This window comes from Trachypithecus francoisi, unplaced genomic scaffold, assembly GCF_009764315.1.
Source record: "Trachypithecus francoisi isolate TF-2019V2 unplaced genomic scaffold, Tfra_2.0 Lachesis_group0, whole genome shotgun sequence".
In the NCBI taxonomy this organism is placed as follows: domain Eukaryota; kingdom Metazoa; phylum Chordata; class Mammalia; order Primates; family Cercopithecidae; genus Trachypithecus; species Trachypithecus francoisi.
In genome coordinates this window covers 181,954,285-181,981,511 of record NW_022681453.1, presented here as the reverse complement: position 1 = coordinate 181,981,511, position 27,227 = coordinate 181,954,285, and the positions used below count along the sequence as shown (strand labels likewise).

Below are 27,227 nucleotides of genomic sequence, written 5' to 3'. Positions count from 1 at the left end.
TTCTGGCTTCCGCCTTATCACTTAAGTGGAACTACTGTCACCAAGGCTACTGGTAGTTTCTCTGTGGCTAAATATCATGGCCATTTCTCAGCCTGCCCTTTGCTTATTGTTTCTGAAGTTTTAAGTACTTGACCACACACTTCCTTGAAATATGTTCTGCCTTGTCTTGCTCCAGGTTTTCTTTGTATATGTCTGGCTATGGTGATGTCCTTTGTGAACTCTTCTTTCTCTGCTGACTTCCTCTGGGCTCTGACCTGGCCCTCATCTCCCCTTGTAACCAGTCAACCAGTGGGTTCCTCTTGCCTGCTGCTCAGATAGAGCCAATTTATCAAGACAGAGGAAATGCAATAGAGAAAGAGTTTAATACCCGTAGAGCCAGCTAAATGGGAGACCAGAGTTTTATTATTACTCAGATCAGCCTCTGAAAATTCAGAGGCTAGGATTTTTAAAAGATAATTTGACGGGTAGGGGGCAGGCAAGAGAATGAGAAGTGCGGGTTGATTGGGTCAGGGATGGAATCATAGGGAGTTGAAACTGTCCTCTTGCTCTGTCAGTTCCTGGGTTGGTGCCCCAAGACCAGATGAGCTAGTTTAATGGTCTGGGTGGTACCAGCTGGTCCATCAGAATACAGAGTCTGAGAAATATCTCAAACACCAATCTTAGGTTTTACGATACTGATATTATTCATAGGAGCAATAGGGGAGGATAGGAACCTTGAGGCCTCTGACCGCATGTCTCCTGGGCCCTAATTTCTAATCTTGTGGCTACTTTGTTGGTTTTGCAAAGGCATCTGGTCCCCAAGCAAGTGGCAGGGGTGGGGGTGGCGGGTTGTTTCAGGGAGGGGCTGTTACCGTTTTTGTTTCAGCGTCACACTATATATCCTTCGCAGTTAGTTTGGCCTATACCCAGGAATGAACAAGGGCAGTTTGTAGGTTAGAAGCAAGATGGAGTCGGTTAGATCAGATTTCTTTCACTGTCATAATTTTCCTATGGCAGATTTTTCTCATTGTCATAATTTTTGCAAAGGTGGTTTCACCCTCATCTCCTCTCGCTCGCTGAACACTTCAAAGGCTTCAGTTTCATCTAAATGCCCATTAATTTCAAATCATTTCTCAAGCCTAATCTCCTCCCCAGACCCCTGAATTCCATATGTGCAGCTACTTACTTATGGACATTGCTCGTGGCCCGTCAAAATCCGCAAGTCCCAAACTTATACTCATCTCCCTCAGCTTCCTATGCCCTGATCCTCGTCTCACCCCTAACACGTTTTAGTTAAATATTCTGTAAAAACTTCCCTTCTCAGTATCTCCCAGATCCACCTAGTTCCTGCCCTCTGCACCTCATTTGGCTCCTGTGCTGCTATCCTGGACAGCTCAAATGGCCTTCTCACTGGTCCTCCAGTCTCCAGGCATGTTTCCTCAGTGCATCCTCTACACTGCAAATAGTGTCGTTTCTATACCGCCAAGGGGATCGTGTTATTTTCTGTGTTAAACTCCTTAATGGTTCCTTGTTCTCCTCTGGACGAATTCCAGATTTTTTACCTAGCTTGTGAGGCCCTTCATGAACTCATGCCTGCCTCCCTGCAGCTTCATCACTTGTAACTCCCCCATTGCTTGCTTCAGTGTTATCAACTTATTGCCATTATTTCAATGATGTAAGAAGCTCAGATAGCAATAAAGGTTGTTTGGCACTGAGACACAGACGGACAAGTACTTCAATGCAAAAGACTGGAAACACCAAAATAGACCCAACATACATAAGTATATGGTAAGAATGGTGAAACTTCAAGATAGTGGGAAAAGGGTGGATGGATTATTTGATAGTACTAGGCTAATTGGTTATGAATATGGGAAAATAAGGCAATGGATTATTAGATATATTTTTCTTTTTTTTTTGATAGAGTCTCGCTCTGTCACCCAGGTTGGAGTGCATTGGTGTAATTTTGGCCCATCACAATCTCCACCTTCTGGGTTCAAGCGATTCTCATGGCTCAGCCTCCCAAGTAGCTGGGACTACAGGCATGCACCACCACATCTGGCTAATTTTTTATGTTTTTAGTAGAGACGGAGTTTCACCATGTTGGTCAGGCTGATCTTGAACTCCTGACCTCAGGTGATCCACCTGCCTTGGCCTCCCAAAGTGCTAGTATTACAGGCATGAGTCACCGTACCTAGCCTGGGTTATTATATAGATATATGTAGATTTCTTACTAGATTGAAAGGAAAAGATAAAGACCACAATAGAGAAGTATTTTGAAGCAATACGATTGGTCAATAAATATTCAGCTCTCTTGCCAATCAAAGATATATGCATTAGGCTGGGCAGGGTGGCTCACGTCTGTAATCCCAGCACTTTGGGAGGCCAAGGTGGGCAGATCATTTGAGGCCAGGAGTTCGAAACCAGCCTGACCACCATGGTGAACTCCCCATCTCTACTAAAAATACAAAAAAAAAAAAAGAAAAAGAAATAGCTGGGTGTGGTGACACATGCCTGTAGTCCTAGGTACTCCGGGCTGAGGCAGGAGAATTGCTTGAACCCGGGACATGGAGGTTGCAGTAAGCTGAGATAATGCCATTGTATTCCAGTCTGGGCGACAAAGCTAGGCTCTGTCTCAAAAAAAAAAAAAAGAAAAAAAAAAAGAAAAATGCGCATTAATATGAGAAATCACTTTGTCAGCCTGTAAAATTGTCAAAGTTTACAAAGAATGATAGCACTCAGTGTTCTGAAAGGAAATGGGCAAATTTATATGCCACTTGTAGGCATATAAATTCTTTTGGTTTTTTAGAGACAGGATCTTACTCTGTCATCAAGGATAGAATACAGTGGTTTGATCATAGCTCACTACAGCTCCTGGACTCAATAGATCCTCCCACCTCAGCTGCCTCAGTAGCTAGGACTACAGGCACACACCACCATGCCTGGCTATTTTTTATTTTTTAGTTGAGATGAGATCTCGCTATATTGCCCAAGCTGCTCTCAAAACTCCCGGCCTGAAGCAATCCTGCTGCCTGAGCCTCCCAAAGTGCTGGGATTACAGGAGTGAGCCACTGCACCCAGCCAGCCTGAGTATAAATTCTTAAACACTCATATTCAACTTGGCAGAACCTATCAGAAGCTTAAAAACTACATATTCCCTTTCATCCATCAATTCTACTTTGAGTGTTTTATTCTAAGGATATTAGCATGGCTGGTACTGTAGGAGAAGGAAGACTTTCCTGTGCTCTGAAGGCTCAGTAACTGAGTCTATGAACATTGACAACAGACAGATCAATAGGAAGAAAAAAGGTATACTAATTTATTATATGCACAGGGCATCACAGAAAAGAAAAGTGAATACCCAAAACCCAATAAGATTTAGGAGCTTATATACACTATATGAAGAGGGTGGAGAGGGTACATCATAAGCTCTATGAAGAAGGTATATAAGCTCCTAAATCTTACTGGATTTTGGGTATTCACAGTGGAGTTTGATGGGCCAGGGGTGGGGGAATGTAGACAATTTAGGGGAGATTAAATGATTTGGGGGAGAGATGAATGAACCCTCAGAAAAGTAGGTGTAACAAAGTCTGTCTAAGTCCTCTGCTGTGATAGGAGTAAATCTTCTCTGGTTAATGAAATTCCTGGGGAGGGGATTAATGACAGCTGCGTTCCTTTTGAAGGATCTGTCATTAGGCAGAAAAGGGAAGCCCAGGGAAAGCCTCTGCCTGTGTCTTCTATCCCCCAAGTGCCCTCAGTTTGAAGTAATCAGCATGCCGAACAGAGTTGCATATTTTTGGGTGGCATTTCCTGAACTCCCTCAGTATAAAGGTATGTTACAATGTTCATTATTTAGTAAGGAAGAAATGGAAACAGAGTTAGTGTCCCCCCATGGGGGACCCATTATGGTGAATCCATACAAATGGAATAATATGTAGTCATTTACAGTAAAATTTTAAAATACAAATATTTGTTGATAAGGGGAAAATTTCACAATATAATGTTAAATTAACAAGCTACAAACCAAAATGGTTATATCATATTATAGTGTAATGCTGTGTGTATGTATTTGTGTGTATGTGTGTAAAACTGAAAGAGTAAAAACCATGTTAGAAGTATATCCCTGGAACAAAAATGATCTTCGCCGGCATTAAGAAGAAGGCAGAAAGGGCAGACTTGATAGCTTATCTCAAAAAAACTACTAACAAGTACTAATTGGCCATTGCTTATTTATTACAAAACAGAAATGTCTTATGACTTTTTTATGTGTACCATAATTTAATAAATCTCATATACCAGAACTTAGATCATGAGTGACTGACGAATATTTTTGTTGGGCAGTCCTGATTTAACTAAGACTGGCTGTGGTTAAATGAGTATGTTCAGTTTTTTGAATTTGAATAGTAATTCCAATCCAGTAAATGCTATCACTATTCCCCTTTTAAAATATGATTGTAATTCACTAGTAATGGTCAACTTTTCACAAAGATGGTGAATGTCATCTTAAAATCTATTGGAGATTGGTTTTACGTATAGATTTATATAACTGGTTATGTGAATATGTTTAAATATTGGGGGAAATTCCTTCATTGTCTCAGAACCAAGCAAGACTCACTTGTGTTTTGTATTCATTTGCATCTTAAAGGCAAGGGCTGAAGATAAAGTAGCAATGTGTACTTTATATTTTTGGTCTTAACTATGCCAATCTAATTAGAATTCCCTGTATCTAAAATGGTTCTTTTTACTTATCGAAAGGCATTTTAATGTGATTTATATGTAATATCAAATAAAGAACAATTAACACTTCTCAAAACAAAAACAATGGTTGTCATTGGTGAGGCTAAAGGAAAAATTTAATTTTTTTCCCAAAGCTTTCTTCTCCCATTGAGATATTTTAAAGCAAATCCAGGGCATTATATCATTTCATTCTAGAATTTTTTTTTTTTTTTTTTGAGAAGGAGTCTCGCTCTGTCACCCAGGCTAGAGTGCAGTAGCATGATTTCAGCTCACTGCAACCTCCGCCTCCCCGGTTCAAGTGATTCTCCTACCTCAGTCCCTGAGTAGCTGGGACTACAGGCATGTGCTGCCACATCTGCCTAATTTTTGTTTTTTTAGTAGAAACTGGGTTTCACCATATTGGTCAGGCTGGTCTTGAACTCCTGACCTCGTGATCCACCCACCTCAGCCTCCCAAAGTGCTGAGATTACAGGTGTGAGCCACAGCGCCCAGCTGGCTAGAAGATTTTTTCGATAAGTTTTTAGGAGGAGAAACTCAAGGAGTAATATGTAGATTTCCATGGGTTAGTAATTGATTTAGAGTTATTGATTGATTGACACAGGGTTTATTTGCATATGAACTTGCCTACATCTTGCAAATACTATATTGCTTCCCTGGTAGAATCCCTACAAGTTGGAAATCACTATCTTAAGTTATGAAGTATCCCTTGGGAGAGGTTGTGAATAATTTTCAACCACTTATACCTCATGCTGAATAAATTACAGATTTTTCTAAGGGGAGGTATTTTTTAAATTAACTCAGTTCATTAAGGTATAATTTACATCAGCAAAATGCACAGATCTAAAGCTGACAAGCTTTGACAAATGTATACACCTGTGTAATCAACACCCAATCATGATATAGAACATTTCCTTCACCTCAGAAAGTTCCCTGGAGCCCTTTTCCAATAATCTTCTGCCCCTCCATACTCCAGCAGAGCCAGAGGCCCATCTCTATTCTGATTCTTATCACCATATGTAGGTTTTGCCTGTTTTTGAGGATAGGTTTTTGATCTAGAGCAGCAGTTCTCCAAGGGTGGTCCTTGTACCAGCAGTCTCAACATTACCTAGGAACTTTCAAGAAATACAAATTTTGGGGCCTCAGCTGCAGTCGGAAACTCAAAACGAAGTCCAGATGTATTTTTACAAACCTTCCAGGTGATTCTGATGCATGTTCATGTTTGAGAACCTCTGATGTAGAGGAATGTAAGAACTAACTATTCTTGGGTAGGACAATGCTGGTTGTGTGTTGTGGAGTGGGTGGGAGGGAGCTAGCAGGGGGCCTTAAAGACACATAGCTTAGGTAACACCAAAAGGAAGAAGGAAAGATCAAGCATTTGTTTCAGAATTTTTACATTTTTGGCTTGCAAAGTAATAATTGAGTTTTGCAGGCTCTTCTTTAAAATTTCAAAGGTCAAGATGAAAGTCAACAATTTCTCAGAATAAAAGCGTCAACTTTCATACGAGTTCTAAACTCTGTGGAAACACTGGTTATCAGAAGCTCTGACGGGCAGGCAAATGTGCCCTTTTAAATTGAAAAATGAGTGAAATAAATGTGCTTATGAATAAACATTTGTTTGATAGGCGAAATCTGGTATAAAATCTTCTTTTCCTGGAAGGAAAAATAATAGATGTATCTCTTGATGTTGAAATGGTTGAAACCCAGGTCTTAAATCTGTGTTCACAAACCACAATTTCTATCTACAGAATAATCGAGAAGCAATGTTAAGACTGTTAGTACACTTACGAAATGTAAGTTTCCGTAGAGAGGAGAAGAGGATCCAGGTATATAGCCAGCTGTTTTCCATAGCTCCCTTGTGAGGTTCAAGATGGGAAGATTAGTGAAAGGAACTAATTCAAGTTGCACCTGGATATGAGTGGTGTTTCTGGCACGCACTTGGTTGTGTTAACGCGTAGCACTGTTGTGCTGGAGCTTCCGAATCACACCAGCTCAGAAGTGTGTTTCCTGTCTTGAATGTTTGCAGGAAATCCAGAAACATATGGTATATGTACCTAGACTCTCAGCAGCATTATTGCGGTTTTCCTGAGCCACATTCTAGCCTGTATCGTTTTGAAAATTAATTATGAAGGAGAAGATCTCATGAGTCTGGTAGGATCTGAGTTTAGCCTGAAGTCCCTCCTTCTCTACTTCCAAAACAGTTTCCCTGTGTTCCTTAGATAGATTTATGTGAGACTGAAAGTATTAATCAGTCCTTTCATAGTGTTTGCTGAAAAGCCTTCCAGTAGATCCTGGTAAGAAAACAGTGGGGCATCCAGCGTGAGTCATGGGCAGCTGAGGAAGGTGGAAAGTCCAAGACTTTTGCCTTTGAGATACCAGCTGGAAGGTGGTCCAGCCTGACATAACTGAGGTGGATGACTTTGGTTCATTCTTCACCTACATGATTCTCCCCTACTCACCCTGCGGAGGGTACATCTGAATTTGTGGCAAGGGTTTCAGATGACTGCCTGTCCTGACTGGCCATATAGGTGAAATAAGCACTTGATTTCCTAGGCTCCTTGACTCAGAGAGCCAAGGTAGTTTTGGTCAAAATGTGTCACTCTGTGCTGTCTTCCTGAAGTACAGCCACACACTTCTTCATTCAAAATCTCTCTCATTTGAAAGGATATGTATAGCAATAAGTGTCTTTAAGAAAGTGCTGACGGGGTGCGGTGGGTCACACCTGTAATCCCAGGACTTTGGGAAGCTGAGGCGGACAGATCACGAGGTCAAGAGATCAAGACCATCCTGGCCAACACGGTGAAACCCCGCCTCTACTAAAAATACAAAAATTAGCTGGGCATGGTGGCAGGAGAATCGCTTGAACCCAGGAGGCAGAGGTTACAGTGAGCAAAGATCATGCCACTGCACTCCATCCAGCCTGGCGACAGAATGAGACTCCGTCTCAAAAAAAAAAAAGAAAGTGCTACCAAACTACAAGCTGCGAGGCCAGTCAGGGTGGCTTAAAGCACAAGTCGTATTTTTTTATTTTCATCATTTCTCAGTCTACCTTCTTTTAAGCAATATGCTTCTTAGGTAACTTGACTGCATACGGACTAAAGGAAAACAATCTGTAAAATTAGAAGAGGAAATTTGAATTTGAATTTTTTTTAAAATTGTGACATTACCTTGATGCAGCAGTTCCACTTCTAGAGGTGTATTCTAAAGAAATACGATAGGTACAAAAATGTGCATGTGAGACTGTTCATTGAAGCATTGTTTATAATCGTGAAAAATTGGAATCAACGTAAATATCTGTCTAATGATTAAATAATGTGTGCTACCAAAGATTGAAGTAGATTATAGTATTAATATGGAAAGAAGTGTAATATTAAAAAAAAAAAAAAAGACTTCTGGTTTCTGGCCCAGCATGTCAGGAGCTTAGAAGTTACTGCTCCATCATAATAAGTAAAAAACTAAACAACTGACACATCCACAGCTCTTCTTAGATCCATCAGCAAAGTGAGGTCACAGGGCAAACTGCTGTCCCTAGAATTGGAGACACAGGTGAAAACAGATAGTCACAAGTTACCTAAGCAGAACAATCGGAGGAAACCAATGCCAGGGTAGGAAAACCTAAACTGTAATTGATGAATTGCTGGAAGCTCAGGGTGGACAAGTTTGTGAGGTAAAAACTCCAGGGGGACCCAGTCATCAAGGAGCGCCCATGCTTTTGAAAGTTTTACCTCCAGGAGCTCTATCAGGTCCTTACAGAAAATATGAGAGAAAAATCTCGTACTTTCAACAAAGAGAGAGGAAAAAGAACCATTTTGAAATACCCCAGAATATTCTGTTCTTAACAAGGCCTGTGGTCAGGAACGAAATATTTTTTCAGAGCCTAACCTACTGCGGGGAGGGAAATTCCCAACTCCAGCTCCCTGTAGCCATCCTCTCTCACCTGGATGGGAGAGGAAAAATGAGAAGCACTGATGAAGTTCCCAGTCCTGGGGCACAGGCTCACAAAAGACCGAGACCTAGTCACAGGACTCGAGAACACTTCCTCTCCCCTCCACACCTTCCCACCACATTCCCAGAGGCCTGTTTACCACAGTTGCTTTTGCTCAGAACATCATGTCCACTGTTCAACAAAAATTACAAGGCATTCTAAAAGACGAAAGATACAGTTTGAAGAGACTGAAAACAAGCATCAGAACTAGACTCAGATATGGCAGGGATGTTGAATTTATCAGACCAGAAATTTAAAAATGCTACGGTGACTATGCTCAGGGCATTAATGGGAGAATTGGATGACATACAAGAACAGATGGGTAATAGAAACAGAGAGGTGGCAATTCTAAGAAAGAATCAAAAAGAAATATGAGAAATCAAGAGCACTATAACAGAAATGAAGAATTCCTTTGATGGGCTCATCAGTAGACTGGACACAGCTGAGGAGATAATCTCTGGTTGAAGATATGGCAATAGAAACTTCTAAAAACTGAAAAACAAAGAGAAATAAAAGACAAAAAACGAGAATAGAATATCCAAGAACTATGGGATACTAAAAAATTATAACATACACATAATGGAAGTATCAGAAGGAGAAAGAAGAAAGGAACAGAAGCAATATTTGAAACCATAATGACTTAAGAACTTCCTCAAATTAACATCAGACAACCAACCACATATCCAGGGAACTCAGAGAACACCAAGTAGGATAAATACCCAAAAAACTATACCCTGGCATATCATTAAAAAACACAAAACAATTAAAGATAAATTTAAAATCTTGAAAGAATCTAGAGAAAAAAACCTACCTTATCTACAGAGGAGCAAAAGTAAGAATTATTTGCAATTTCTCCTCTGAAACCATGCAAGAAAGAGAGAGCGTAAGGCCGGGTGTGGTGGCTCAAGCCTTTAATCCCAGCACTTTGGGAGGCTGAGGTGGGCAGATCACCTGGGGCAAGAGTTCGAGACCAGCCTGGCCAACATGGTGAAACCCCATCTCTACTAAAAATACAAAAAAATTACCAGGGTGTGGTGGTGCATGCCTGTAGTCCCAACTACTCAGGAGACTGATGCAGGAGAACTGCTGGAACCCGGGAGGTGGAGGTTGCAGTGAGCTGAGATCACGCCCCTATACTCCAGCCTAGGAGACAGAGCGAGACTCCATCTCCAAAAAAAAAAAAAAAAAAAAAAAAAAGAGGGTAGTAAAATATTTAAAGTGTTAAGAGGAAGAAAACCCCACCAACCTAAAATTGTATGCCCTAAGAAATTGTCCTTCAAAAGTGAAAGAGAAATAAAGACTTTCTCAAACAAAAAATGAGAGAATTTGTTGCCAGTAGACCTGTCTTGCAAGAAATGTTAAAAGAAGTTCTTTAGGAAGCAGGGAAATTATATAGGTCAGAAACTCAGACCTATGTAAATAAAGGAAGAACATCAGAGAATACATAAGTGAAGGTAAAGTAAAAACTTATTTTTTTCTATTCTTAGTGATCAGAGAGATAATAGCAGCAATTCAATAATGAACTGAATGACACCAATGATACGGGGACAGGTGGGAGGAATTAGGCATATTTTGTTATTATAAGGTACTTGCACTACCTGTGAAGTGTAGTATAGTGTTATTTGAAAGTGAAGTTGGACTTGTAAATGTATGTTGCAACCACCAGGGCAACAACTAAAAAAGATAAAAAATTAAAAAAAAAAAACCAGGTATAATTGATATGCTAAGAAAGGAAAGAAAATGGAATTATATAAAATGCTCAATTAAAACCATAAAAGACTTTAAAAACATGGAAGACAAAAATAGAAACAGAAACTAGGGTAACAGATAGAAAACAATAACAATTATGGTGGTTATTCAATTATATCAATGTTCACTTTAAACATCAATGGTCTAGATACACTAATTAAAAGACAGGTATTATAACAGTGTGTTAAAAAACAAGACCCAACTATATGTTGTCTATAAGAAACCCACTTTAAGTATAAAGACACATACAGATAAAAAGTAAAGGGGGTTTGGCAGTGTGGCTCACACTTGTAATCCCAGCACTTTGGGAGGCCAAGTGGATCACGAGGTCAGGAGATCGAGACCATTCTGGCTAACATGGTGAAATCCCATCTCTACTAAAAAAAAAAAAGTACAAAAAATTAGCCAAGCATGGTGGTGGGCACCTGTAGTCCCAGCTACTCAGGAGGCTGAGGCAGGAGAATGGTGTGAACCCAGGAGGCGGAGCTTGAAGTAAACGGATGGAGAAAGATATACCATGCTAACACTAATCAAAATAAAGTGGGAGTAGCTATACTAGTTTTAGACAGAGCAGACTTTGGATCAAGAAAAGTTATCAGGCATAAATAGAAGAATTATGTAATGGTAAAAAGGGCAATAGTCTAAGAAGACATGACCATCTTTAACGTATATGTGCCTAACAACGGATGCCGAAATACATGAGGAAAAACTGATAGAACCACAAGGAGAAATAGATGAATCCACTGTTGTAGTTGGAGATTTAAATACCCTTCTGTCAGAAATGGACAGATCTGGCAGGCAGATCAGCAACCACATAGTTGAACTTGACAGCCCCATTAGTTAAGTAGATATAATTGACATATTTAGACCACTTCATCCAACAACAGCTGATTACACGTTCTTCTCAGGCTCACATGGAACATTTGCTACAATCGACCACATCCTGGGCCATAAAACACAAATTAACAAATTTTAAAGAGTAGGAATATGACATCTGCTCTCAGACCACAGTGGAATTAAGGTAGAAAACAATAACCGAACAATAGCTGGAAAATCCCAAAGTCCTTGGAGATTAGACAACACATTTTTAAATAATGCGTGAGTCAAAGAAGATATCTCAAGAGAATTTTAAAATATTTTTAACCACATGAGAATGAAAATACTTTTCAAAAGTTGTGAGAAGCCGTGCTTAGAGGCAAACTTATAGCAGTGAATACATATATTAGAAAAAAAGAAAAATCTAAAATCAGTAATCTTAGCCTCCACTTTAGAAAACTCAAAAAAGAAGAGCAAGTTATATCTAAATTAAACAGAAGAAAAGAAATACAGTATTCATTGCCTAACAGCAGGGATACATTCTGAGAAATGCATTGTAGGTGATTTTATCATTGTGTGAACATCATAGAGTGCACTTACACAAACCTAGACGGTATAGCCTGCTATGCACCTAGGCAATGGTACAGCCTATTGTTCCTTGGCTACAAACCTGTACAGTGTGTTACTGTACTGAATACTATAGGCAGTTGTAACACAATGGTAGGTATTTGTGTATCTAAACAGAAAATGTACAGTAAAAATATAGTATAAAAGGTAAAACAAACAACAAAAATGAGCCAGGCACAGTAACTCATGCCTGTGATCCCAGCACTTTGGGAAGCCAAGAGGGGAGGATCATTTGAGCCCAAGAGTTTGAGACCAGCCTGGGCAACATGAGGAGATCCCGTCTTTCCAATGGGGGAAAAAATATCTAGGCAGGGTGGCATATGCTCTTGGTCTCAGCTACACGGGAGGATTGCTTGAGAGTCCAAGAGTTCAGGGCTGCAGTAAGCCACGATCATGTCACTGCATTCCAGCCTGGGCAACAGAGTGAGATTTTATCTCAGATCTCCCCACCCCCAAAACAAAAACCAAACAAATGCAAAAAAAAAAAAAAAAAAAAAGATGAAAAGGATACATCTATATAGGGCACTTACCATGCATGGCGCTTGCAGCACTGGACGTTGCCATGGGTGAGTCAGTGAAGGAATGGTCAGTGAATGTGAAGGCCTAGGACATTACTGTATACTACTGCAGACTTTATAAACGCTGTACACTTAGACTACACTAAATTTATGAAAATATTTTTTCATCAGTAATAAATTAGCTTTAGTTTACTGTAACTTTTTTACTTTATAATTTTTAATTTTTTAAAACTTGACTTTTTTGTAATAACAGAGCTTAAAACAAAAACACATTGTACAATTGTACAAACGTATTTTCTTTATATCCTTATTCTATAAGATTTTTATTTTTTAAATTTATGATTATTATGATTATTATTATTTGCTGGGTGTGCTGGCTCATGCCTGCAACCCCAGCACTTTGGGAGGCCTGAGGCAGGAGGAGCTCTTGAGGCCAGGAGTTAAAGAACAACCTGGGCAACATAGTAAGACCCCATGTCTACAAAAAGAAAAAATTTTTTTTGAGGCAAAGTCTCGCTCCATCACTGAGGCAACCTCAGCTCATTGCAACCTCTGCCTCCTGGGTTCAAGCTATTCTCCTGCCTCAGCTTCCTGAGTAAGTGAGATTACAGGTGTGCACCACCACGCCCGGATAATTTTTTTTTGTATTTTTAGTATAAAAAGTTATTTTAGGGTTTCACCATGTTGGCCAGGCTGGTCTTTGACTCCTGACCTTAAGTGATCCATCTGCTTTGGCCTCCCAAAGTGTTGGGATTACAAGTGTGAGCCACTGCGCCTGGCCAAAAAGAATTTTTTTAATTAGTTGGGCACAGTTGCATGTGCCTGTAGTCCCAGCTACTCAGGAAACTGGGGCAAGAGGATCACTTGAGCCCAGGAGTTCAAGGTTACAGTGAGCCGTGATCATGCCACTGCACTCCAACCTGAGTGACAGAGCAAGACCATGTCTCAAAAAAAATTTTTTTTCACTTTTTAAACTTTATTGTTAAAAACTAAGACACAAACATGCACATTAGCCTAGGCTTACACAGGGTTAGGATCATCATCATCACTGTTTGACACCTTCACATCGTGTCCCAGTAGAAAGTCTTCAGGGGCAGTAACACACATGGAGCTGTCATCTCCTATTATAACAATGCCTTCTCTGGAATATCTCTTGAAGGACCTGCCTGAGGCTGTTTTAGTTAACTTTTTAAAAATAAGTAGTAGTACACTCTAAAATAATGACTAAAGTATAGAATAGTAAATATGTAAACCAGTATCATAGTCATTTAGTATCATTATTATTTTGTACTGTACATAATTTTATGTGCTATGCTTTTATACAGTTGGCAGTGCAATAGGTTTGTTTACACTAGCATCACCACAAACACATAAATAATACATTGCTCTATGGTTTTACAATGGCTACATCATTAGGTGTTAAAATTTTTTCAGCTCCATTATAATCTTACGAGACTACCCTCATATATTCAGTTTCTCCTTGACCAGAATGTCATTATGTGGCACATGACTGTAATAAAAATTAGAGTAGAAATCAGTAAAATTACAAACATAAAATCAATAAAATCAATGGAACAAAAAGTTGGTTTTTTGAAACCATAACCATTTTGAAACTGATAAGCCTCTAGCCAGACTATGACAGAAGATGCAAATTACTAATATTGAAAATGAAACCCCAAAGCAAGCTGTAAAACCTGGAAATATTATTCTAACCTTCTCCCACCTTTCTGTGTAGCACCTAGTCAGAAAGAAAGAACCTGACCTACCTTGTTTGGTAATAGGTCATAAGACCTATATTCCAGAGGAGTTCTGCCTATATTTCGGAGAAAAAAATGCTACACAGAGAGGCCAACGAAAAGCTCAGCAAACAAACCTTGCTAGGTTTCCCGGTTTCCCCCTTTAGTATATCACCATTTGATCATACGCCCTTTGTCCCATCACATTTCTACACAGCTGTCCATTCTTCCTTGAATCTAAACATAAAAATCAGCTTTCCCTCGTTCTTTGGGTATTTATTTCTGAAGGCTCATAGGTCACATAAAACTTTGATTAAACAATTGGTTATGCTTTTTTAAAAAAACCAGAGGGGACATCATTAGAGATCCTATGGACATTAAGAGGAAAGTGAAGGAGTATTATGAACAACTCTATGCCCACAAATCTGATAACCTAGAGTAAATCATCCATTACGGAAAAGAGATGGACAATCTGAACAGGCCTATAGCTATTAAATAAATAAACTGAATCAGTAACTAATTACCTTCCAAAGAAAGCACCAAGCCCAGAGGGTTCACTAGTGGATTCTGCCAAACATTTAAGGCAGAAATTTTGCCAATTCTCTACAATCTTTTCCAGAAGTTAGCAAAATAAATACTTTCTAAACCTTTCTATGAGGCTAGTATTACCCTGACACCAAAACCAAAGACATTACAAAAAAAACTACAGACCAGGCCAGGCGTGGTGGCTCACACCTGTAATCCCAGCACTTTGGGACGCTGAGGCAGGCAAGTCACGAGATCGAGACCATCGTGGTAACACGGTGAAACCCTGTCTCTACTAAAAATACAAAAAACTAGCCGGGCGTGATGGCAGGCGCCAGTAGTCCCAGCTACTTGGGAGAGCTGAGGCAGAGAAATGGCATGAACCCGGGAGATGGAGCTTGCAGTGAGTTGAGATCGCGCCACTGCACTCCAGCCTAGGTGACAGAGGAGACTCCGTCTCAAAAACAAACAAACAAAAAGGCAAACTGCAGACCAATGTATCTCATGAACATAGATGCAAATATCTTCAACAAAATATTAGCAAATAAAATTCAACAATGTACACAAAGATGTGTACACCAAAACCAAGTGGTATTTATCCCAGGTGTGCAAGGCTAGTCTTCAAAATTAATATGGTCCATCACATCAAGAGGCTATGGAAGAAAAATCACATAATTATATTGATAGATGCAGAAAAAGCATTTGACAAAATCCAACACCCATTCATGATAAAAACTCCTGACAAACCAGGAATAGAGGGGAACTTCTTCAACTCAATAGAGAACATCTAAAAACAAAAACAAAAACAAAAACAAAACTACAGCTAAAATCATGATTAAGGGTGAGAAATTTGAGGCTTTCTTGCTAAGATCAGAAACAAGGCAAGATGTCTCTTTTCACCACTGCTTTTCGGCATTTTACTGGAAATCCTAGCTCATACAATAAAATAAGAAAAGAAAATATAGATTGCAAAGGAACAACTGAAACTGTCTTTGTCTGCAGATAACGTGATTGTCTATATAGAAAATCTGAAAGAATCAACAAAAAAACTAGAACTAATAAGGAGTTATAGTAACAAACCTGCACGTTCTGCACATGTATTCCAGAACTTAAAGTATAATTTTTTTTTTAAAAAAAGCAATTATAGCAGGATTGCAGGATACAAGGTTAATGTACAAAAGTTAATCACTTTCCTGTGGACCAGCAATTAAATAGTGAAATTTTAAATTAAAAACACATTACCAGTTGGGTGCAATGGCTCATGCCTATAATCCCAAGACTTTGGGAGGCCAAGGTGGGAGGATCACTTAAACCCAGGAGGTTGAGGCTGCACTGCACAAAGAGCTGTGATCACACCACTGCACTCTAGCCTGGGCGACAGAGTGAGACCCTATCTCAAAAAAACAAAAAAGCCAAAAACATGTTATCGTTTATATTAGCACCCCAAGAAAAAATGAAATTCTTAGGTATAAATCTAACAAATTGTGTCCAAGATCTATATATCTAGATGAAGAAAACTATAAAATGTTGATGAAATATATCAAAGAAGAACTAAATAAATGGAGAAATAGCCTATGTTCATGGATTGTGAAATGTCAGTTTTTCCCAACTTGATCTGTAGATTGACACATCCCAATAAAAATCCCAGCAAGTTACTTTTACAGATATTAACCCATTTACGCCTCGTGTTCCATTGTTGGAATGCTAAGCTTGTGGGAGTTATTTATATCCTACTGCTCCAGGTCGTTGCCAAGGTCTGATTTTTCACACACAAAAAATTTGCAACCTCTGGCATAAACGGGTTAACAAACAAAGTCTGTAGTTTATGTGGAGAGGTAATAGATCCAGAATAACCAACTAAATATTGAAGGAGAAGAGCAAAGTCAAAGGGCTGAACCTGTTGGGCTTGAAGACGTCTATAAAGCTACAGCAGTCAAGATAGTGTGTTATTGGTGAAAGAGCTGAGGAATATCAAGGGATCAGAGTAGAAAGCCCGGAAATAGACCCACATAAATACAGTTGATTGATCTTTGACTAAGGACAAAAGGCAATATAATGAAGCAAAGATAGTCTCTTTTACACAACTGCTGGAACAATTGGACATCCACATACAAAAACCATCACCTAGACACAGACCTTACACCCTTCACAAAAATTAACTTGAGAGGGACCATAGACCTAAATGTAAAACCCAAAACTATAAGACTGCTAGAAGTTATCATAGGAGAAAACCTAAATGACCTTGGGTATGGCAGTGACTTCTTAGACTAAAGGCATGATGCATGAAAGAAATAGTTGATAAGCTGGGATTCATTACAAGTTAAAACTTCTGTTCTGTAAAAGACAATGTCTAGAGAATAAGATGGGTCACAGACTTGGGAAAATATTTGCAATCCAAAACACAAACCAACAAATGCTAGCAAGGATGTGGAGCAACAGGAACACTCATTCATTGCTGGCGGGAATGCAAAATGGTACAGCCATTTTGCTGTAGTTCTTACAAAACTAAACATACTTTTCCCATACAATCCAGCAGTCATGCTCTTTGGTATTTACCCAAATGAACCAGAAACTAACGTTCACACAAAAACCTGTAAATGGATGTGTATAGCAGCTTTATTCATAGTTGCCAAAACTCGGAAGCAACCAAGATGTACTTCAGTAGGTGAATAGATAAACTGTGATACTTCCAGACAATGGAATAGTATTCAGTGCTAAAAAGAAAGAGCTCTCAAGCCGTAAGAAGACATGGGGGAGCTTTCATTGCATATTACTAAGTTGTAGAAGCCAATCTGAAAAGGCTACATACTATGATGCCAACTATGTGAATTCTGGAAAAGGCAAACTATAGAGACGGCAAAAGGATCAACTGTTGCAATCTTTAGGGAGGAGGAAGGTATAAATAAGCAGAGCACAGAGGACTTTGGGGCAGTGAAACTATTCTGTATGGTACAATAATGGTGGACACGTGTCATTGTGCATTTGTCAAAGCCCACAGAATGTACAACACCAAGGTAAATTATGGACTTTGGGTGATAATGAAGTATCCGTGGAGTTTCATCAGTTGTCACAAATGGACCACTGGTGCAGAATGCTAATAGTGGGAGAAGTTGTGTGCGTGGAAGGGTCGGGGGTATAGGGAGCTCTCTGTACTATCTGCTCAGCTTTGATGTGAACCTAAAAAATAGTTTATCAACTTTTTTAAAGCAGGTACTCAGTAATACATATGATATAAATCCCATTTATGTTTAAAAAACAGAAATATGTATGTATTTATATATGTGTGTGTATATATATATTTGTATATATAGGGTGTGTGAGTGTGTGCATGTGTGTGTGTGTAACTTTCGTATTTACCAAACTGATAACATTGTTGCCGTTGGTGTTGAGGTTGTGAGCAGGGTGGTGGGGGGAAGGTACCCTCTGCTGTGCTCTGTAGTCTGTACCATTTAGCCTTTGTCAGAGTTCCTATTCACTTATCAAAATATGGCAAAAGGGAGCTTGCTGCTAGGTATGTATCTCCAGACACTCCTTTCAAGGAGACATCAGAAGGTAACATTGTTTGGCAGCTTAAAAATGCAAAGTTGTAGCACTTTCTGTTGCATTTATTCATGCAACAATTATTTTTGAGTGCCTCTTCTATTCCAGGCATTCTGCCAGGCCTTGGAGTTGCCAGGGTGACCAAGAAACAGCCCCTGTGATCACAGTTGAGGGTGCGGTGGGCGGCAGGGGAGAGTTGTGTTTTAAGTCTGTTTTCTTACAGGCTGAAAAAGTTCCGCACAGTTTGGAAAAGCTGACTGTGATTCCTTCTCCTCAGAGAAGCCGTGTGGAGACCCGCCTTCGTTCCCACACACCATCCTGCAGGGCCGCACCGGCTTGGAGATGGGGGATGAACTGCTGTACGTGTGCGCCCCAGGCCACATCACGGGCCACCGGGAGACCGCCTTCACCTTGCTATGTAACAGCTGTGGGGAGTGGTATGGCCTGGTGCAGGCCTGCGGGAAAGGTAAGCAGCCCAGGGATGGGCCACCTTCACGTACCCACGCAGTGCTGCTGGCAGAGGGCTCCACGGCTGCTGGCTGCATGCGGTGGGCTCTTCTCCACCAAGGTGCCTTTGAAAAGAGGCTTTCAGACCTTTCTGCTGAGCTCTGGACCTAGCAACATCTCCACTTGGGGATTCCTGTAGCATTTCAAATGTGCAACTGAGCTCTTCATCTTCCATGCTGGGAGCAAAGGGTTAACAAGTTAAAATCCCCGCCGCTTCTCTAAGTACACAGTTGACCTTGAGTTAACTTTCTAGTGTATTTCCCTGGAAACCTGGTCAAGATGGAACATCAGCTGTGGTACAAAGCAGCATTTTTCTGGTGAAAATGACCCCCAGTTGGTAAACCGGGCTGGGAAGACTATAATGAATACATATTAGGAAGCCCAGCTCTGTGCTGCTCTGAGGGTGGTGATTCTTGTATCTGAGCATGGCCTTTGTGGGGACCCTGAGAACTATTCTGTGGGTTGTTGCAAGACATTCGAACTCTTATGGGCCATGGGATTTCCAAGCATCATCGATCCACACCACACATATGAGTTCGGATCCACCTGAGCAATCTTGGGAGGAAGGGCGGGGTGGTGAGGGGTGGAGCAAGGAGACGAACTCCAGGACAGCTGTATGGAACTGCTGTAAGGGCTCTTCCCACGGATGAAACTTGCTTGCTGTTTCCCGGTGGCCTTGCTCTGCTCCCTGGCCTGGAGCCTTCTGAATGCCAGGTGTGACCTGTGGAGTCTGAATAGTTAGTTGAAACTAAAAAGAGTCCTAGTGGACACTGAGTCCCCCAAACCAGATATGATTTCCGCAGATGTCCCCGTTCCATCAACATCACATTTCTAGGAGTCCTAGTTTACTGTGCCCCCTTAACCCCTGCTGCCTAGCCCCTGGGGAATTTTTCCAGCAGCAGAAATCACTGTGTCCAGCCACACCCAGTCCTGGCCTCCCCACCCCCACAGGGACGCAGCAGCCAGCAGGCGACTGGGACAGCCCCATGGCTGACCTGGCTTGTGACTCCTATACCTTGGACCTCATGCCAGACCCTAAATTGTTCCCTGATCTCACAGTGCTCCTCCACTCCAAGACTTTTTCAAGAACCCCCGCCCTGGCCTCCCATGACATCCAGGTACCAAGCGGAGGCTGGTTCTACAGAGGGAAATTACTCCAGCACCATGATCTTACTGAACTTCTAGGACAGTTTGTCCCTGGAATGTCCTGCAGATCCCATGAGGGAACTCAGATGAGACCTAGAGCGCTGTCAGGACTGTGAGAGTCATTCACGTTGTTGCCTGAAGCTGTGGTTTCACTGCTACTATGGTCTTCACTGGTATTTACTATCCACAATGTGAATACACCATTATTTATTTATTCAGTCAGCTGGTGGTGGACATTTTGCGGCTGTCACAAACTATGCTGCTATAACTGTCCTCAGCCTCCTTTGGTTCCCATGTGAACACATTTCAGTTGGTTCCTAGCAGTAGAAGTGATGCCCATGGAGTGTGTGTGTGTTCAGCTGCAGCTGCTGCTGCCAAAGTGTTCTCTAAAGTATTTGACCAGTCTGCTTTCCCATCAGCTGTGTCTGAGAGTCCTTGTCGTTCAGCACCTCATCAGCTTTTAGGACTGCCAGTCTGGTGATGGCTCTGTGGTGACTTGTAGTTGTAACATTCATTTCTCTAATAATAGTGAGGTCAAGCACTTATCACATGTTAATAGGGCATTAGAATTTCTTTGTGTAAAATGTTCAGGTGCTTTTCCCATTTTTCTAATTGATTTGAATTTGATGATTTACATATTATAGAATTTTTTACATGAAATATTCATAATTAATGTGTTGCAAGTATTTTCTCTCATTCTGTGGCTTATCTTTTCACACTTGCACCGTCTTTTAATGAGTTGGTTTTGTTGTTTTCTATTTCACTACTTTTCAAATTCTTTGCGGACTCCTTTTTTTTTTTCTTTTGAGACGGAGTCTCGCTCAGTCGCCCAGGCTGGAGTGCAGTGGCCCGATCTCGGCTCACTGCAAGCTCCGCCTCCCAGGTTCACGCCATTCTCCTGCCTCAGCCTCCCGAGTAGCTGGGGCTACAGGCACCCACCACCATGCCCGGCTACTTTTTTGTATTTTTAGTAGAGACGGGGTTTCACCATGTTAGCCAGGATGGTCTCGATCTCCTGACCTCGTGATCCACCTGCCTCGGCCTCCCAAAGTGCTGGGATTACAGGTGTGAGCCACGGCGCCCGGCCTCTTTGTGGACTCTTACCCGTTTTTTCTAGTCATTAGCTGATTAATACTTTAGTAAAATGCAATAAAAATGAATTAATATAAAATAAAATAGATTCCAAATATAAATGCAATTTTTGTTGAATTAAATAGACATATACCATTCCCCTGTCAAATTGTTGCAAAAGTTTTTAAAAACTTTCTGGGTGTTTCTACTTGCCTTGTTGCATACCTGATAACAAGTTACAGACTGGGACAAGTGCTGAAAGCACAATTCGAGCAATCTTCTAGAACTTTCTTCATCTTTCTTCTGTTGCTGTTGCTGTTGCTTTGTGCCAGGCGGGAGCTACTTGCCAATTCTGATCATTCACCTGCCCAAGAAAATCAAGCATAAGCACCAAGCTTCCTGTTTGTCCAACATGTCGCCTTGAAGCAGGCCCATACCCACCCTGAGTTGTTAATGTTCTGATGAGGTGCTGAAGTTGCACCATCTCATGAGCCACACCCACAGCCAAATGGGTTGTTTGCCAGCTCTAGTCGAATGAGCACTAAATGCGGGTTTTGTGGGTCCAAAATGATTATTCCCACTGCAATGCAGTTGTTAAAGCTTTAAGCTGCTGGGCAGGAATTCTGGTTTATACGCTTGGGCTGGATATACAGATTGTTACAGTGTCTGTGGATTTAACATTTAAGCTATCTGTGTTATTGTAAGAAGAGAGAGAGAGAGTGTCTGTGTGTGTGTGTGTGTGTGTGTGTGTGTCAAGGGTATCTTCACCAGATGAATTGCTTCAAATTGGAGAAAAGTCAACTTGGGGGAGTGGGTCAAACAAGGATTTTGGAACTGGACCCATCTGGATTTGGATAATCACTCTTTGTTGTACTGGCTGATTGGACATTGATCCATTCATTCATTCCACATCCCAGCATTTGGCAGGATCCTAGGTGCTGTCTATACAAGTTGAGTAAATACTGTCTCAACCCTAAAGGAAACGCTAGTAAACTAGGTTCCTCAAAGACACAGAAAAGCAGTAGATGATGAGATAGAGATTGGAAAGTGAGGTGTCACAGAAGGTGACATTTTAGAGGAAGTGTGTTTCCAGATAGAGGAAGTGCTCAGTAAATCCAGACGCTATAGAAAACAAGTAAATGAAAACTAACATGTATGCATTGGCTTCACTGTGTGAAGGAGGTTCTGGCAGCCTTGTGTTTTCAGTGTATATGTGAGGGGGTGGGATGTACCATAGCCACACTGCAGTGCATACAGGAATGAGATGCAGGGAGGAAGAAGGCCAAGGACAGACAACTCAGGTTCATATTTCTGCTGCTCATGAAGAGGAATAGGGAAGACACAAAGGATAGAGCTGGAAGAAGATCAGAGGTCTAAAGAGGTTGTAGGGGTTTGTTTTGTTTGCTTGCTTGCTGTTGTTATTTTTAAGGTGATTTCTTTTAAGATACTTTTTAAAAAAATTTCCTACAACAAGCGATTTGAGCTTATTTTAAACAATGACAGAAAGGATGAGAAGAAGAGAAAACTGTATTCTTTACTTTCCTGAGCCTTAATTTGCCCATAGTACCCTTCCTCCTCCCCTTTTTTTTTGAGACAGTTTCTGTCTATTGCCCAGGCTGGAGTGCAGTGGCACAGTCTTGGCTCACTGCAACCTCTGCCTCCTGGGTTCAAGCAATTCTCCTGCCTCAGCCTCCCGAGTAGCTGGGATTACAGGCATGCGCCACCACGCTTGGCTAATTTTGTATTTTTAGTAGAGATGGGGTTTCACCATGTTGGCCATGCTGGTCTTGAACTCCTGAGCTTAGGCAGTCCACCCGCCTCAGCCTCCCAAAGTGCTGGGATTACAGGTGTGAGCCACTGCCCATAGTACCCATATTTTAAAAATAGGTACTAGTTATCACAGAGATACCTTAGAGATGAGGTTCCTGTGAATACATCATTTAGAACAGGACCTATGATATAGTATGGCGGTCAGTAAATGTTCATTCTCTTTCACTTGTATGCTGATCAATGAGACCATTCAGACCCTTTCACCTAAGGTGTCTGAAGGGATTTGTGCATGACACCATGACACTGGCTGCTCGCTTCCTTGTGTATTATTAACTCTAGCCCCTGTTACCATGAATAACTAACGGCAGCCTGTGACTTCAACCGTCTGTTACTTGGGTGAGAAGTTAATCTCTGCCAGGAGGCTTCTCAGATTCTGGAGACCGGCAGCTGGTCTTTTTTTTTTTTTTGAGACGGAGTCTCGCTCTGTCGCCCAGGCTGGAGTGCAGTGGCGCAATCTCGGCTCACTGCAACCTCTGCCTCCTGGGTTCACGCCATTCTCCTGCCTCAGCCTCCCGAGTAGCTGGGACTATAGGCACTCACCACTACGCCCGGCTAATTTTTTGTATTCTTTAGTAGAGACAGGGTTTCACCGTGTTAGCCAGGATGGTCTCGATCTCCTGACCTCGTAATCTGCCTGCCTCGGCCTCCCAAAGTGCTGGGATTACAGGCATGAGCCACCGCACCCGGCCTCAGCTGGTCTTTCCAGAAAGGCATGGCCAGTGTGACTTTCGGACTTGATAGAGACCCACGCAGCTGGTAGCTTCCTAGTGTGTGGCATGCATACCTGGTGGGTAGCAAAAGGTGAGGGAGTGGATGGTGTAGGAGGGTCCCTCAGCCACACGCCGCCCAGGCTGTGTGTTCACAAGCAACATTCCAGGCTAAAGTGCTGGGGATGCAGTCTCTCACTTAAGCACAGGGACTTTCGTCTTGACCATTCACTGAAATGGATGAGGACTTATTTAACTGCCATTTTCTCCCCTCTGTGTGTTGGTACTTCTCTAGCCCTGGTCCCTAGAGTTCAGGTCTGGTTCTGGCCATTTAGTCTTCCATACTCCTGTCAAAATCCATACATGTTCTTCTTGGTTTCCGTTCCCAGTTTGGCAGCAGGAAATGTCTGTCATGCCCTCTCTAATGTACTCATAATCTAACTAAAATTGGTTGTTGCCCTAATTACAGAAAAGTCCTGATGCGGCAGGGCATGGTGGCTCACACCTGTAAACAGCACTTTGGAAGGCCAAGGCCAGTGGATCACCTGAGGTTGGAAGTTTGAGACCAGCCTGACCAACATGGAGAAACCCCATCTCTACTAAAAATACAAAATTAGCCGGGCGTGGTGGTGCATGCCTGTCATCCCAGCTACTCAGGAGGCTGAGACAGGAGTATTGCTTGAACCCGGGAGGCAGAGATTGCAGCAAGCCGAGATCACACCACTGCACTCCAGCCTGGGCGATAGAGCAAGACTCTGTCTCAAAAAAAAAAAGAAAGAAAGAAAGACAGAAAGAAGGAAGGAAAAGAAAAGATGCCACAGGGCTATCTGCCACCAAGTGTGAAGATAGGCTCAGAAAGGCCTACCCCTACTCCCAGTTCCATTGGTTCTGTTTGTTGCTTTCTGGGCTGCAGTATCAGGAAAGTGCTTGACCCCAAGCTGCACCTCACTCCACCAGCCTCGCCACCTCTGAGTCCAGTAGCAAATGCACAACTTTTCTTTTTCCCTTCCCTGATCTGACACAGCCATGGAAACAAGACGCATTCCCCAGTGAGGCATTGAGAACAAAGCTGGTCTAAACCAAACACTCACTCCATGCTGTCTCTCTTCTGGGAGTTATTTTTTGGGCCTGCTTTTTTAACAACTCTATTGGGTTTAATTTGCATACCATCAACTGTACTCATTTAAAGTGTACATTTATCTGAACTGTCAGCCGGGCGCGGTGGCTCACGCCTGTAATCCCAGCAGTTTGGGAGGCTGAGGTGGGTGAATCATGAGGTCGGGAGATTGAGACCATCCTGGCTAACACAGTGAAACCCTATCTCTACTAAAAATATAAAAAAATTATCCGGGCATGGTGGTGGGTGCCTGGAGTCCCAACTACTCGGGAGGCTGAGGCAGGAGAATGGCGTGAACCCGGGAGGCAGAGCTTGCAGTGAGCCGAGATCGCGCCACTGCTCTCCAGCCTGGGTGACAGAGCAAGACTCCATCTCAAAAAATAAATAAATAAAGAAATTTATCTGAACTGTCACAGGTGTATACACTCATGAAACCACCATTATAACTAAAATATAGAACACTTCCATCATTCCCAAGTTTCCTTGTGCCCCTTTCTACCATAGTTTTACACACTTCATCTCATTTATTTATTTATTTATTTATTTATTTATTTTGAGACGGAGTCTTGCTCTGTCACCCAGGCTGGAGTGCTGTGGCCGGATCTCAGCTCACTGCAAGCTCCACCTCCCGGGTTCACACCATTCTCCTGTCTCAGCCTCCCTGGTAGCTGGGACTACAGGCGCCACCACGTCGCCCGGCTAGTTTTTTGTAGTTTTTAGTAGAGACCGGGTTTCACCGTGTTAGCCAGGATGGTCTCAATCTCCTGACCTCGTGATCCGCCCGTCTCGGCCTCCCAAAGTGCTGGGATTACAGGCTTGAGCCACCGCGCCCGGCCTTCATCTCATTTAATCTTCACAAGTCTGGAAGTAGAAATGGCGAGTTCCAATTTATAGATGAAAACACTGAGGTACAGGAAAGTTCGGTGACTTGCCTGTGTCAGACACCAGAAAGAAGCAGAGCCAGGGTTTAAAACCAGGCATGTCTGGCCGGGCGCAGTGACTCATGCCTGTAATCCCAGCACTTTGGGAGGCTGAAGCAAGCTGATCACTTGAGGCGAGGAGTTTGAGACCAGCCTGGCCAACATGGCAAAACCCTGTCTCTACTAAAAATACAAAAATTAGCCAGGTGTGGTGGCACATGCTTGTAGTCCCAGCTTCTTGGGAAGCTGAGGCATGAAATTCACTTGAACCCAGGAGGCGAAGGTTGCAGTGAGCCAAGATCACCCCACTGCACTCCAGCCTGGGCAACAGAGTGAGATTCTGTCTCAAAAACATAAAAATAAAAAATAAAACCAGGCATGTCCTATCCTGATATCTGCATCATGCTATGTGCTGCCTCCCAGGGCCCTGAGATGGGGAGGAGAGCGAGGTCTCGGGGCAGCACACCTGCCCACTTGCAAACAAGCTGTCCCCTCAGTCAGTTCCTTTGCTCTTTTCTCATTTCTACAGGTATTATTTTGTTTTCTTAAATTAACTTCTATTTCTGTTTTTCTCTATCTTTTAGACTTAATTTCCTTCATAGAAGAATGCATGAGACTGAAACTGAATTTAGAATTTCCTTGTCAGGAACAAAAATTGCCATATTTGTTCAGAGGTTCATTGAACCAGTGGTTATTTCTGGCTTGTCTGGTTGTCTTTTTTTAAAATTACTATTTTTAAAGGCTGTGTAGCCAAGAACAGAGGGGGAAAAAAAAGAGGGTACGTGTGGGGCTTCCAGAAAGGCAGCAAAGTGAAAAGAGATGGAAAGTAGCAGCCCTGGGAGAACCCTGGATTTTGGGCTCTGGCCTGTCTCCTGCAGCCCCCAGCCACATCCCACTCTGATAAGAGACACAAGCAGTACACAAGCCAGCCTGCGCTTTTCAGTCCTGACGTATGATTTTCTGTGCTCTTCTGTTTTCCAAAAGTAGCAGTTAAATATAAATGCACAGTGAATGACCTGGGTTTTGCCAGGAGAAGCCACAAAGCTTACATTTCCTAGACTTGTTTGTCTAAATCAGAAGGCCCTGGTTGTGTTAGTACAGGTTTTCACAGAGAGGGTCGGGTGAGGGCAGGGCTAGAAGGATAGCTGAATGATCTGAGTCAGAGCGCAGACGCAGGAAAGCAGAGGGGAGGTGAGAGATACAGCACCTCCACAGGCAGAGAGCTGGGCTTCTCCATCTTGTGGGCAGAATGTGCTTGTTGGTTGAAATCTGATGAATAACAAATGTTACTGTTCCCCATGGGGAGAAAAATAAGCTTTGGATACTTCTTCATAAGTAGGCTATTTGTAAGCACTCATTCTTGTCTTCATTTGAGGTTTTGGGGAAACTGTGATATACTGACAACCGGTTTTTGTTGTTGTTGTTGTTGTTGTTGTTTTTTGAGAGGGAGTCTCGCTCTGTTGCTCAGGCTGGAGTGCAGTGGCCGGATCTCAGCTCACTGCAAACTCCGCCTCCTGGGTTTATGCCATTCTCCTGCCTCAGCCTCCTGAGTAGCTGGGACTACAGGCACCCGCCACCTCGCCTGGCTAGTTTTTTTTTTTGTATTTTTTAGTAGAGACGGGGTTTCACCGTGTTAGCCAGGATGGTCTCGATCTCATGACCGCGTGATCCACCTGTCCCGGCCTCCCAACGTTCTGGGATTACAGGCTTGAGCCACCGCGCT

The 27,227-nt window shown here is 42.1% G+C and overlaps 1 protein-coding gene across 1 annotated transcript in view; it reads left to right on the top strand.

Moving 5' to 3' along the window:
• SUSD5 (sushi domain containing 5) overlaps positions 1-27,227 on the top strand; it is a 67,857-nt gene that overhangs the window by 24,621 nt on the left and 16,009 nt on the right. The window contains exon 4 of the mRNA XM_033212917.1: positions 18,484-18,672. Within this exon, the coding sequence (XP_033068808.1) occupies positions 18,484-18,672 (189 nt within the window). The remainder of the gene's footprint in view (positions 1-18,483; positions 18,673-27,227) is intronic.